This window comes from Chanos chanos, chromosome 15, assembly GCF_902362185.1.
Source record: "Chanos chanos chromosome 15, fChaCha1.1, whole genome shotgun sequence".
NCBI lineage: Eukaryota > Metazoa > Chordata > Actinopteri > Gonorynchiformes > Chanidae > Chanos > Chanos chanos.
In genome coordinates this window covers 10950298-10963926 of record NC_044509.1, presented here as the reverse complement: position 1 = coordinate 10963926, position 13629 = coordinate 10950298, and the positions used below count along the sequence as shown (strand labels likewise).

The following is a 13629-nucleotide window of genomic DNA, read 5'->3' as shown; positions in this document are numbered from 1 at the left end:
AGCTTGCATACACAGCTTGATTTACATCACAGCCCTCAACAATGTCGTACGTCGAATGCCCAGGAACGCTTGCTTATTTTTGTTTTGTTTTGTTTTTTTTTAAATTCCACTACAAATGACAACATTTGCCTTTTTATTTTCTGTTATTTTACTAGAAGCCGAAACCTTCCTCTTCTCGGGGGGGGGGCTCTCAGTAGTAGTGACAGACCTGAAGCCGGCTGCCCGGGTCATTCTTCCCAGGGCTGAAGAAGGGGGACACGGGCTCGTCGAAGTATGTGATGAAACTGTACACGCGCTTCATGGTGACGGCGTCGTAGAACGACACCCGGCCCCTGTCGTAGTCCAGGAAGACCCCGACGCGCGGGGAGGTCCAGTAGTCGGCCACGGGCACCCGCGAATGCTCCTCGTTAGCGTACAAGCGGTCGTGCAGACACAGGCTCCAGTAGCCCGCGGAGGGGGACAGGTTGACAAAGCCCTTGCGGTTGCTACCCTCCGTGGTGACCCCGAGGTACCAGACGCCCTTGTCCCGCACGTCCACCTCCCAGTAATGCTGGCCGCTGGAGTACTGGGCCGTGGCTAAGACGCCAAAGAACCGCGTGAAGCGCTGAGGCATGTCGGGCTCCTGGGACCGCGTGCGACCTTCCTCAACCTTGGTGTCAAAGTCACTGATGGCCAGGGAGGGATGGGCTGTGTCCAGATCCAAAGTCAGATTCAGGGGAACTGAGAGAAGAAAAAAAGAGCAAATTCATTTTCTATATTTACAATGTCAAAATGTTAATTAATGTGATTAAATATTTGAAAAGAGTCTTTGGTAAGAGCGTATGCTTGGTTATAACGACGTAGTTAAAAACGTGAAAGCTCATTACTTTCCAGTCCCGATGTTTTTCCCTCTCATAATTGATTAACGTGTTCATCTCACGTGAAAATGACATTTGAAAGACCTCTACAGAATTAAAATGATACATTGAATTAACAAAGAATTAACCTTAGGAAAGGACACTTAGAATTTTAGTCACTGTGGTCTGTTTAAAGCAGTAAAATCTGAGCCAAACAGCAGTTGCTTAAAAAAACATACACACACACACACACACACACACACACCTCACAAAAAAAAGAACTAGCAAAAAATGGATCACACTCACTTGTATGCAACACATGCATCATCTTCTTCCACATGATGAGCTGAAAGGGACCGGTGAACTCAGTCCAGTCTGGAGGGCAGTTCGTCGCCTGCACAGAGGTGTTGCCATCGAATGGACTTGAGGAGAAAAAACACACAATAAAACTGAACCGAAACAATCACAAAATACGTCCTGAAATACAGGAGAACAGATGAGCATGTGCTTAAGAGGTTCACTTACCTCGAATAGGCTTTGCTCAAACTCTGGAAAACAGAAGAGTAAAAGATGCCCGTATTAGGAAGGAGACCAACTGAAGCTAATCGTGTTCACGGTGATAATCGTGAATCTTTATTACCTCGAAGCTGGTTTCGCCGTTAAGGTGGCTCTGAAGCTCAGCAATAGCCTTGTCCACTGCGGCTGCTTTGCTCTCAACCAACTGAAGGTTGTCGTCAATCATAGACAAAGTGGCAACCTCCTCGGCCTCCAGTCTCTCCAGTAGCTCGTCCTTCTCGTCCAGCAGGAACTGAACCAGGGCGCCCACGTCATCCTCGATCTTCTCCTTCAAGGCCTGCTTCTGCAGCTAACCGAGGGAACACAAGAGGCGTGAGAATTCACAGGTTCTTTGAGTGTGTGAGGTCTCAGAGAGGAACGCGCGTGTCTGTTTGGTGAGAAGACCTGATGCGCGTCGTCTCTCGTACCTTAGTATCCGTCTTAGCCTGCTCGTCTATGACCTTCACCCTGGCACACATGGATTTCTGCCAGTTTAACTTGATGGTCCTCATTCGCAGCTCTCCCTGCAAAAAGAGGGACACGGGTGCAACACAACGTTCCCAACCATACTTATTATCATCAGCAGGAAGTGAGGAAGATCTTTCATTTGTAACTCATATCAGCATGTTCATAAGTTTAACTGAGCAACACGTGAATCAGCTGTATATGTGCAGAGGGTTGAAGTTTCGGTCGGGAGCTTGACTCACAGCATTCTAATCAGTAACTAAATATCACACCAACACTGCATGAGTAAATATATAACTTTCCCACTCTGTAAGATATCCAGTCGTCAGCGGGCTGTCATAACGTAGTTATCAAAAAGAAAACAAGATAATTCTTCTAGAACAGTTTGCCATGGTAATTACGTACAATGGCCCTTTTCTACGTGCATTTACTGAAACGAGGAATGGTACACTTCTAATAACCTTGTTCTTTTTTTTTTTTTTTTTTTTGGATGTACATGAATGGAGTCAGAGAATTTGGTACTCACATGGCCTAGATCACAGAAAAAAATGACTAAGACGACAACTTCTCAGGTTCTTTAGAAAATCAAACAATTAATCACATAATCAAAGAGTGAGACCACCTCTTCATGAAAGTGATCAAAGCAAAACAGAACACACTCACCTTCATGTCCTCAATCACCTCAGGTATAGGAGCAACATCATGGTGCCTGGATAAAAAAGAGTGAAAACAAAAACAAACAAAACCAACAACAACAACAAAAAAACAAAAACAAAAAAACAATTAGCTTAGAGTCACGTGCATACGCAACACGCTGCAGATAGCTACAATGATGGCATTTATCCTACTTCAGGTTTTCAAGTCAGAGTATGATAGCATTGTACCTGAAGAGGACACACATGATCTTGCACCAAAAACCCACCTATGAGCCCTGGACTCTCTGCACACAACACAGATGGGTCTTCTATCACTATGACAGTACAGTTTCAAATCTTCGTGATGTCGCTCACATTTTCCATCCATTTTGGTCGTTCTGGGTGGCAAGGATGGTTTACAGTTCTTCAAATAATCCATCTCACTCAGTTTATCCACAAGGTTCTTTACCAGGTAGTTCTTTGTGTAACTCATCTTTCCGAACACCTGGATGGGCAGCAAATTCAGATATGACGACTTTTTCGTAATACACCGGTAATGTCAACACAATCTAAGCTTAACAGCGAACAAAACGAATTTGTCTCGCTAATTTACTATCTATGGAATAGGGCGAGATTGTGAAAATCAGTAGCCAGCTACCTAGCCTGGTTTAGCTAAGATGCCATGCTATATGGCTATATGGAATCCTTTAAGTTGGTGCAATCATGTAACATCGGTTTAGCCTGATAAGTAATGCTTGGTTCACGAATAACTGCAATGTAATATCTCTTGGGGGGATAAAAACGATGGTTAACATTAATTTTTCCTGCACCAATCTGGTGGTCTGCAGACCTAACACACCTAATCTCTTAAAATCTAACCATTAAATTAGTTCATTAGAGAGCTGGTATTTCACATCACCATAGAAAACTGAAAACTGAGCATGGAAGGTCGGTAGATGAATTTATGTCACACATATACCGACTGTTATCAGCTAGTTTGAGAGCTCGGCGGATGGAGAGTTCAATGAGGGAACAAAACACACTAACCATTCGGCATTCCGGACACTGGTAACCATGGTCATCGCTCCCATTTTCCTCCCAGTGTGTCATAATGCAAATACGACAAAAATTGTGGCCACATTTCAAGATCACGGGGTCGTCGAAATAATCCAGGCATACTGCACAGACCAGTTCCTTTTGCAGTTCTGCGTTGTTTGTATCACCTGCAGCAGCCATGTTTACAAGAGTTCACTTTAGGAAGAAAGCGGAAGAGGTGAGCAACGTAGAACGCAAGAACTAATGACGTTTGCCATTGTGCGTGGTTGCTGTGCAAACTATGTAGGCGTGCACAATTGCCCACTATTCAATTACTAGCCTATTCAATAACGGATTCATTCAATGTTTTTTTTTTTTTTTTTTTTTTTAATTTTAGAGAAGATAACACATAGGTGCACTGACAGAAAAATGGACTGATGAGGATGTGCAAGCCTTATTTAGTGTCTATCTGGAGGGTGAAATTCGGGGAGTTTGAATCACTGACCTGAAATGAAAAGGTGTAGAAAATGTTGTGTACAACTGTACAGAGCATACACTGTACACCAAAGCCATATGTGAAAAATGACAAAAAATGAAACAGGATTACAAAAAATTGTGTGTCCCTTTCTGCTAATTTACATAATCTATGCAGTTCTTGTGGTGTGATGGGAAAGCAAGACATAAGCATGTTCAGGAAGTTTTGTTTCCTTCCAGGATTGTCCCAAAATTCTTTAGTTCCTCAAAAAGTTCCTGAGGCTTGATTGAAATTCGGGCTTGGCAAGCCTCATCCAGCAATCCCTCATGGAGACACAGGACAAACCCTCTGGTCTTGGCCAAAAAAGGGTGGTATATGTTTCCTTTGTGTTGTTCCACAAATTGATAAACCCCTGGACCTCATGAGAGCTCACCTCATTTATTTCTGCAGTGGTTAGTGAATATTCCAGCTGGTCTTTGATGGCAAGATCGCATATGATCTGGGAGAGAGATTCTGGCAGTTTGTGGCTGGTACCATCTCAGCTGTGCAATACCCCATCTATCTTCAAGCAACTGAATAAACATGGCCACTGTGTGAGGTGCCGTTGGTGACCAGAAGGCTGGACTTTGGCTGCTCTCCAGGAATTGCGACCTGATATGAAACTTTGGTCAATTTTTTGGGTCATGTTGTTTGTCCTAGCAGGATGGCTACAGACCCCAAAAAAGGTTAACATGGCGCGTAATTGCTTTACTCTGAAAAGTGTTGTGGCAGTGGAAAATTCCATGATACTTGTGTTAAACTCCTGTTGGTTTACCAAGAATCACTCAAGCGTTGCTAATGACCACAAGACACACAGCAGTCAAATTTTTTCCTTGAGTGAGGAGTATGATGCTGTAAACTTTTTTTTTTTTCTTTTGCCTTACACAGATTTGCAAGCCTGTAATGACAGCAGATTGTACCTATTTTTCACTGCACTTTCTTGCATTATAAATGACACTGCACATGTGCAGCCAGCTTAAAGGAGCATTTTTTTGGCTAAGGCTTTTGCTTATGGCTTTTCTAACCTGAGTGCACCTGATCCCATCCAATCAAAGAAGCAAGGCAGTGTCAGACTGGATGGGAGGCTGTCTGGGAATACCAAGTGCTGTAGGCTTCCCCCCCCCCTGTTTCATCCACTGACACAGGACTGACATGACATCATAATGTAGGTACTGAATGAACAGTCAGTGTTTTCGGCGGAGGCTTGTGTTTAGCTCCATGTCTTGATGGCTCTGTCTGTTTTGCATGGCACAAGAGTACAGTTGTATAACAATAAATAATTAGACTTAGAAGCAGTGGTTATGTAATGCAGCTGAGCTTTTAGTTGTTCTGAGTACAAGTATTGATTCACCAAGAATTGCTGGTGGATGTGAAAGCTAACCCATCACTTTAGGCCAAACCTCTACAGCAGTACATTCCTCAAAGGACTAGGTCGAATTTCTCTCATGTCCTCACTTCAGAGAGAGCCTGGAGGTTAGTTGACTGCATGACGGGGGGAGGGAGGAGGATTTTTGACATCCAGATACAGCTGAGCAGCACCTTGCCAATTTGAATTGCTATGCACACAATTGTTACTACTGTTTAAGACTGCAGCAGAGAGAGGGAATCTCAGCTACTGAGTCTGCCCTCTGGGCAAAGACAAGCTGAGATAGCTCAGCTGTCTGCTGGTGCTGGTTTCCCAGGTGGTGTGTAGTGACCAACATATAGACCTCATACTCCAGGCCGTCTGTGGATGGTTGGAAGCTGCCTGGGAGGAAGGGTCTCCCCCAGCATCTGGAGGTGGTACATTTTGCTCAATGAGATAAGATGATCTCAGTGAGTCTCACTCTCTGAAAAAGAGTGCTGAAAATAGACAGGATATTCAAGGGGAGCTAGTGATGCCCCGGTCTCTTCTCCCAAAGCACAATGTGCAATGTTGGGGGTGGATAATTTCCTGGTTCTAAAACTCCACAGCAGCAGGGGGCAAAATTTTACTGGGCTGGCTGCCAATGAGTCACAATGTTTGGTGCCTTATGGCAGAACTTTGAAGCTTCCAAGAGTTCTGCAAATGTAAATCATGGACCACCATGTAACAACGCCTGAATGAAAGACCGAATGAGAGATTCCACCGCATGCTTGGAAACCAGCTTGCCATCCTTTTTTTTTTTTTACATCTGTGAGATGTCTCTGGTTTTGTGAGCCATGTCATGTTCTGCTGAGGCAGTCCTATTTTAGCATCAAGGTACTGCAATGCAATTTAATGTAATGTAAATGTAATGCAACATCTCTGCAAGCTCTGTGGTCTTTGTACCTTATCAGTAAAGTAGGGCTCCTCCAGTCCAGTCCTGAAGGCCTGAAGTCCTGCTGTTTTTTCTGCTCTCACTTCTTAATAAGAGGCTGTTTTCCCCCACTCTTAGAAGCAGGTTTCAGTGAGACACAGTGGTTGGTCGATATGATAACTAGCAGGAGTTCAGCCCTCTGGGACTGGACTTGGACACCCCTGTTGTGAACCATCTATAAAAGAGCACTATTCCTTTGAAGTAATTCATTTGCTTCGATACAATCCAAGTAAGAATCAGAACAGATTAAAAAAAAAACACACAAAATGAATTTATTTAAAATTTATAGATGTATTCTTTGTGTTTCACATATTTTATTGCATAGGACACATACACCAACACGTATATAGAAACAAATGTATTTTTAAAGAACATCCTAATAGCAGTGTCAAAGGAACAAATGGTCAATTCAGGTACTGTTTGTCACTGAATTAGATTTGGCATCAGGTAAGTTCAGGTTGTAGACAAAACACTGGAGTTTTAAAAGGGTGAGCTGAAAAATATGATGATGTATATGGAAAAAGTTTAACCTTTTTTTTTTGGCGATAATCTTACTGACAAATAAAAAAGAATAAATAACATTTAATGCCATTCAATATCAAGTAATCATTATTTTGGGAAAAAAAAAGACTTATGATTTAATACATTACCACAGGATTTTATTCTGTCTTGAGTGTTCTGTTTCACTGAACATCTGCACACATAACAGTGGAAACCATATAGCTGAAACACTAACATTAACAACTATCCGAACACTGGTGTTGTACAAGGTAGTGACTGTAGTGAGTAGTGAGTAGTGAGTAGTGAGTAATAATGGTGAGATATGTGTGAAATGTGGTCAAGCATTTACCATAGTCTCAGTGCTCTCATGAGTAGACACATGGTTACGCCACATGAGTCAAAACTGTCATTTGGTCAAAACCAACATGGACCAGTCTCATTGTATCCAAGTTGAAACCGTTTCACAAGATCTGATATATAAAATGTTAAAGACAAAAACAAACAAGAGAAGCAAACCTGTGGATAAAATGTTGGAGTTGCACAAGAGAAAAAAAATCATTGTATGGCAGACAGGAAACCCTGATAATACAGCAATACATGACAACAAATTGGTGAATATAAAGTTTACAGTAATTTTAAGTGTTTCTTCATTCACAGTTTGCCATCTGGAGTGAACAACCAGTGTATTTTCAGTAACAAAAATAAGTGTGAAATCTTCTTCAGATTTTAATCTATTTTTCAAATATTGACACATTATGTACCTAAAACTGAAGCAGCTGACATTACTATGACCAAGAGTGATTTGTACGTCAATAAACCAAATAGTAGAAGTGTTATACAAAAGTTTCCTAGTAATACCCGTGGACAGCAGTCGGTGTGCCTATCTCCAACCTTCAGGCAACAAAACTCTCCCTTAGTCATGCAAAATATAAAGGTTCCTCTAGCAAGTGAAAAAAAAAACATTTTCCATATGCCATGTGCCTCCTATTGGAGAAGTGACAGACTGTAACCATGAACCAAGTGACGGTAAAGCATTGCTTATCAAGTAAAACCTTTTCGGGCTGATTCAGTCCGGATGTATGTGAATTCCTTTGGGCTAGGCCATTGGCCATGATCTCTTCTTAAGACTAAACCTGTTTGAGGCACTTGTTAAAGTAAACTTTAAAAAAAAAAAAAAAAAAACAATAAAGAAGGAGATTATTAAAAGTGGTAACAAAAAAAAAAAAACCCTATGGCAGCCATCACATTAGTCCTTCAAACCTCTGAACTATCACTGTTATCGCACAATCGTGCCACTAAGACAGGCTCCAGGCTGCTCGTGACTTTTGGCGCGTCTTTCGCCGCGTTCCTCCGAGAGTGTACGGCCAGGGCGGCGACGACGATAAGAAGGATCACGATCAGAAACCCCACGAGGCAACCTATGATTGTCACGACGTCCTCGTCGCCGTTTCCGCCTCTCACCTCCCGAGGGGCGACGCTCTCTGCCAGTAGCTCGTTCTCGCTGCTCGCCCGTCGCCGGGAGCGATCCAACGCAATGTGCATGATGTTTGTGCCCCTGTTGTTCTCCGAGCCGATTTCCTCGGCCAACTCGGGCACCTCTCGGGTAGATCTCTTTTGGCGATGTCCTACCTCCACAGGAATAGTGTTCCCAGACACAAGAGCGTGGTACTCCAGACTTCTCTTGCCAATCCCGCGGTTGGCGTTGTCCTTTGACCGCACAGTATAAATAGTGTGAACGTACCATTCCCTACCTGCTGCCACCTGAAGAAGGAGAAGAAGGAGAAGAAGGAGAAGAGGGATGTACCCATATGTTATTTACTGTGTCTTCGTGCTGCTTTATTGTCCTCTATAGCTTTTCACTGAGATTATTAAAGCCACATTTTATTTTAACAGGAGATCAGACCTGGAACATAGGTGTTGAGTCTAGCCTGAACCCATCTGATCCCGGCTGGCGCACTAAAGAGGCTGCTGATGGGTCATCCACAGCCAAGACAGCATTGAAACCCATGTCACCAAAAGTCTTGGCTTGTGTCTCTGGCTGAGCTTTATCCTAAAAAGAGGTAAAAAGGGATGCTATAGTATGGAGATCTCTGCAGATAAAAAACGTATGGGGGCATTGCATGGCAAAAGGCATTGTGTCGCAAAAGGATCTCTGTCTCTTGATGAAAACATACTCACAATGATTTTGAATCTGTAGAGCAGGGAAGGGGAGTCTGCTAGGCAGCCAAACTCGAACTTAGTCGGGTTGTATTTGGGGACATAACCGTCAGCACCCGTGCACAAATACACCTTTTCAATGTTACAGTAAAAGGAATCGCCCAAGTTCTGCACAGGATCAACCATCACTCGGCCATAGATCGTATCGCCTAGGATAGAAACAAGCATTTCCCGAAAAGAGCTTGGTATACTATGGTAGTGGATCCATGCATGACTTTAGGAGTCCACACAGAACGGGCTACACGTTGACTTACCCTCTGAGAAGTGAGCGTCACTTTCCTGCCCAAAGTTCGGAGACCCATCCGATAGCCACAGTGCCCTCTTCGACAGGAGAAACATCTGAGTGTTCAGGCTGAATTCCACAGCCACAGGGTCACTCACCTAGGGAGGAAAAGGCTCTATTTTGAATAGAATTCTTCAAGGGGGGTAATGAGTAATAGTATGAGTAATAGCAAATGTATGATTTGACAAGATACGTAACGGTACAGCAAAAGAATATATTACGTTACTAAACGATGAGGATTTTAGGAGGTACAAGTGTTTAACCTGACCTCTTTTACAAAACACAAAAACATCAAACAAGGTAGCCATTTTCAAACACCATTTAGGATAAGTCCATGTGGAACTTTAAAGGCTGAATGACTTTGTTAAGTAGTTTAGTAGTTACCTGCTGGAAACGGATGTCCAGATCAAAAGTAACAGGCTCCCTGGGATTACAGACAGGTGGTACAGTGTATTCCAAGTTCATGGCTGTTGTACACGGCACCAGCTTCACCGTGTAGGTTCCTGAATAATCCCGTACCTGCGTATTACATCAGACAGCCCCACGGGGGGATATAAAACCAGAAATTCATCTTAAAGAGATCGATATGTAAAGGATTGGAAAATAAGATTGTAACCCTGGTGAATATTTATTAGCCCCTAGTTCGTTTCCGTTCATGTTTTTTATGGTGTGAGCACTGACTAGTTTTTATGATGTACATAATTACTCTTTGGAGCACAGTCTGACCTGCTTGGTTTAATGGTTCATAATTAGTTGAGTGAGAGCCGTCAGCTGTTCCTGTGACTTGATTGATTAGTGAGCGGGACATGTGGGAGAATGGGAAGTTGGAGATGCAGGGAGAGTGAGGGAGTGGACTACAAGGCTCAGTTTTGAGAAAAAGGGGAAAAAATGTTTAAAAAAAAATGTAGGGTTTTAGGATATACTTTTGGAAGACAAGATAAGATACGGACGCTATGAGTGTTTGCCGTCCAATACACGTGGAAATATGTTGGACGAAATGTAACAAATATAAGCTTTTTAGTGCGTCAGGTCTAGTGATCTCCTCTTGAACTCCTCTGGTGACATGTGACGGTAGGGGATGGACCACGTAACGCTCCAGGTGACCAGAGAAGCCCCTAAGGTCCTCTGGATACGTGGGAGAAAGGAGATTTCGTCCTATGTCTTAGACACTTGCGACCCACCTCGACACTGTCCGCTCCCACACCAGTCAGACTCCTCAAGCCATCTGGTCGGCTCCCGTGAATAAACGGTTTTTAATATTTGCTCTGTTAGAGCGAAGGGGCCGTTGTTTTTCGGCCACTACAAACTCAAGCATCACTCAAGCCTGTGACGGAGGTTATTTTATTTGTTTGATTGTTTTGCCTCTCTGTCTGTCGGCTAGCGCATGTGTGTGTGCGCGTGTGTTTGAGCCCACCGAGTTAAGTCTTGAGTATAAATCTCACTGTTTTGTAATGGTTTTCATACAGAATTGCTTGTACTTCTACAGAACTACGTTGACCTAATCTGAGGCTATCGAAATACAGGAATAACAAATTTGTTTTTTTTCCTAAACAACCTAAGAAGCCTGTTTGTATGTTTAATTCTTTAAGTGTTTGTATATTTATCCATCGATTTATTTATTTATTTATTGGAGAGGATACATTGCAAGCTACATTGATTTGTTCGCAGTAATATTGTTGTTGCTTTTAATAAAGAGTTGTGGTAAATTCTGTTATGTGCACCCGAGTATGTGCTCCATAGTTTTATTCAACTGAAAGTAGATTTGTAAAGTAACAATAAGTAATTAGCCATTCTAAACCATTTGTACATTGTAAATCAAGCGACTTGATTAAAATTAGAACGGGGTTTCAGAAATATTAAATTAGTAGCAAATTAAACAACCCAAGGCACTGCCCCTCTGTATCCAGAGGGTCAAAATAGCGCTACAAGATATTTAATAACTGTGGTGTTGGTCTTGCGCTGGTATGAAAATGGGTTTTTTTTTTCAGGTTTTGAAGCATCTCTTAAGAGCAGTCTTTAGTCTGGGAGGATCTACTCACGGCAAAGTCAGATGTGAAGGTCCACTGCTGCACAGGCTGGTTATACGTGGGCTCACTCCTCACCAGACTCAGGTTAAAGGTGAGGACGGGGTGGTCCACACTCATTACCATGGAGGATAAAGGAGTTGCTGGGTGGAGGGAGGGATTGTGGGGAAGTATAGTTAGGTCCCATTCAATGAAAATGAACAAACACATCATATTCTGTTGAAAGCTTTTGGGGCTATTTTAAAAAAATACTTTAAGAATATTTAAGGAACTACCAGAATGTGATCTGGGAAAAACAAGCAGTAGGTGATATAATGTCTAGTTTAGTAGAGTAAATATTTTATAAAAACATCCCTACTCTCAAAGTGATAAACTTATCTGACAAGAATCATCCATCTCAAGAGGTGGTTGACATAATTCTTCAGAACATTTTGGCCTACTGAACATGTAAGCACTGTAAGATTTATGTGTAAAAGGTACAACAGCATAATTTGATCGAATGAATTTACCAGGGTGCGTTGCCACAAACAGACCCCTGAAACGAGCCTCTGTTCGGAAGTTTACAGCAAGCCTTCCCTGCTCATTGATACGCATGCTGGTTGGGTACAGGGCCCCTGCACAGAAACAAGAGACCATCATATCATCATCTAATTCAACAACAGCTGGTGTGAAATCCACTCTCATTTCATTTTCTATTTTTCTTACTCTTTAGTGATTACATATCCTTAGCTTCATACAACAACACTAATTATAAAATCAACAGAGCAATAGCATTTTTCAAGCTTTGCAATTACCTTCAAAGGGTTTAATCACCACTATAGTCTCTTTGATAGGAGAGAGCACATTATTTCACCGATTTGCCAGTAAGCATATTATTTCACATTTTCTAAATAATTTGGATTTGCAAGAACATTCTGTTTACGCTGACATCATTTGTTGAATCTGAGAATGTAACAAATCCCACATTAATTACAATCTTAGTGGGAGAGGCTGTGCAGAGCTTTGAAATGTTTGACTTGCCTTGGAGCTCAGCCTGCGGGGGACTGCCGATGCCGTCCTTCCACAGGATGGCGGTGTCGTACACAAACGTTAGGCGTAGCTCTGACTGCAGGTCAAAGTGCTGCCACCCGCCGGTGCCCACGGGGGAGTGGAAAACGTACGAGACGTGGAGGGGAACTCGCAGGGTCACGTACGACTGCACCAGGTTTAGCACCTGTATAACGCAACCAGAGAGATGAGTCAGTCAGTACGTCCAATCGCAAACGCGCGTACTGTCCTGTTTATGGAGAACGCCTCGCTGGAAAGGAGTTAACGAGTTGTTGCAGGGCCTCGGTTTTTTTTTTTTGGTTTTGGTATTGGAAAACGCGAAAATTATACTCATTAACGGTGACCACGGTGAAGTGATAACTCTACTGCTATCTGTCAAATGTAAGTCAATGGCATGAGCCATCCACTAGATGTCACTAGTGTTCAATGTTTTCTTTCTGACAAGTCCTTGCTGCTGCTGCTGCTGCTGCTGCTGCTGCTGCTGGCGATTTGCCAAGACAAAGTTCATGAATTACACAAGTCACATTTAGGCAAAGAGCAGGATTAGCTGTCTTGGAACATAATCTGTATTTGATTGAATGTAATGTTCTCTCATTTACATACTTAATTATAATCAAAATGCCATGCAATAAAAAATGAGCCTCAACTAATTACAAAGACCCAAACACCTGCTCGACGAAAAACACGGAGACAAAAACAAATCTCTTTTCAAAATCCTCAGCTATTCCCCATCCAACAAGACTTTAAAAATTGATTTTTAACCCGTAACCAAACATTTCAAGAACAAGTGATTGCGGAATACATGATTCACACAGAATCAGAAATCTAATGTTCAGTGCTCTTCAGAAACCCAGTTGCTGTGATGCTACTCTGATTTAAAATGAACTAGAAAATTGCTAAGGGGTAGGTTTCCACAACAGTCGCAATCCTCTGCCGTGTGTTCAGCGGGAAAAGGTTACAAGAGGCACTTCTCCGACACTTCTATTTAGACAGGACCAGCAGCGACAGAGGTAAAGGAAAAACCACACACAGAGAAAAAAGGAGCAGGACATCACAGAAAGAGGCTGCCTCTCCTCTAAAAACAACGTGTTCGTAAAAGCTGCTAAATTGGCAGAGCGTACAGCATCTTCGAGCGCGCGAGTCACCGGGGCTCTCAGTGCACATTGATCGTCAGCGGGCGTTTTAATTGCCCAAGGTTA

At 42.6% G+C, this 13629-nt stretch overlaps 2 protein-coding genes across 3 annotated transcripts in view; both read right to left on the bottom strand.

Annotated features, from left to right (window-relative positions):
* Positions 1–188: 188 nt before the first annotated feature.
* On the bottom strand, positions 189–3727 carry trim47 (tripartite motif containing 47). The gene is made up of 8 exons (XM_030792894.1): positions 3539–3727; positions 2779–2996; positions 2520–2565; positions 1820–1915; positions 1477–1701; positions 1362–1384; positions 1143–1258; positions 189–720 (listed from the first exon to the last, which is right to left on the bottom strand). Exons 1-8 carry the CDS (start codon positions 3725–3727, stop codon positions 191–193), a joined length of 1443 nt encoding a protein of 480 aa, XP_030648754.1. The 3' UTR covers positions 189–190.
* Positions 3728–8113: 4386 nt separating this feature from the next.
* frem2a (FRAS1 related extracellular matrix 2a) overlaps positions 8114–13629 on the bottom strand; it is a 39296-nt gene continuing 33780 nt past the window's right edge. Inside the window, exons 17-24 of one of the 2 annotated variants that reach the window (XM_030792781.1) lie at positions 12400–12596; positions 11893–12002; positions 11399–11526; positions 9744–9878; positions 9331–9457; positions 9038–9225; positions 8763–8909; positions 8114–8620 (exon numbers count right to left, since the gene is read on the bottom strand). In XM_030792781.1, coding sequence (XP_030648641.1) covers positions 8114–8620; positions 8763–8909; positions 9038–9225; positions 9331–9457; positions 9744–9878; positions 11399–11526; positions 11893–12002; positions 12400–12596 — 1539 coding nt within the window. The remainder of the gene's footprint in view (positions 8621–8762; positions 8910–9037; positions 9226–9330; positions 9458–9743; positions 9879–11398; positions 11527–11892; positions 12003–12399; positions 12597–13629) is intronic. The other variant, XM_030792782.1, reaches the window with a different exon arrangement.

Excerpts from the sequence above, each read along its gene's own strand:
- trim47 (XM_030792894.1), bottom strand. The coding sequence starts at position 3,727 with ATGGCTGCTGCAGGTGATACAAACAACGCAGAACTGCAAAAGGAACTG. Across the intron at positions 1,385-1,476 it reads ACGGCGAAACCAGCTTCGAG|AGTTTGAGCAAAGCCTATTC; the intron begins GTAATAAAGATT and ends TCTGTTTTCCAG. Across the intron at positions 721-1,142 it reads GATGCATGTGTTGCATACAA|TTCCCCTGAATCTGACTTTG; the intron begins GTGAGTGTGATC and ends TTCTTCTCTCAG.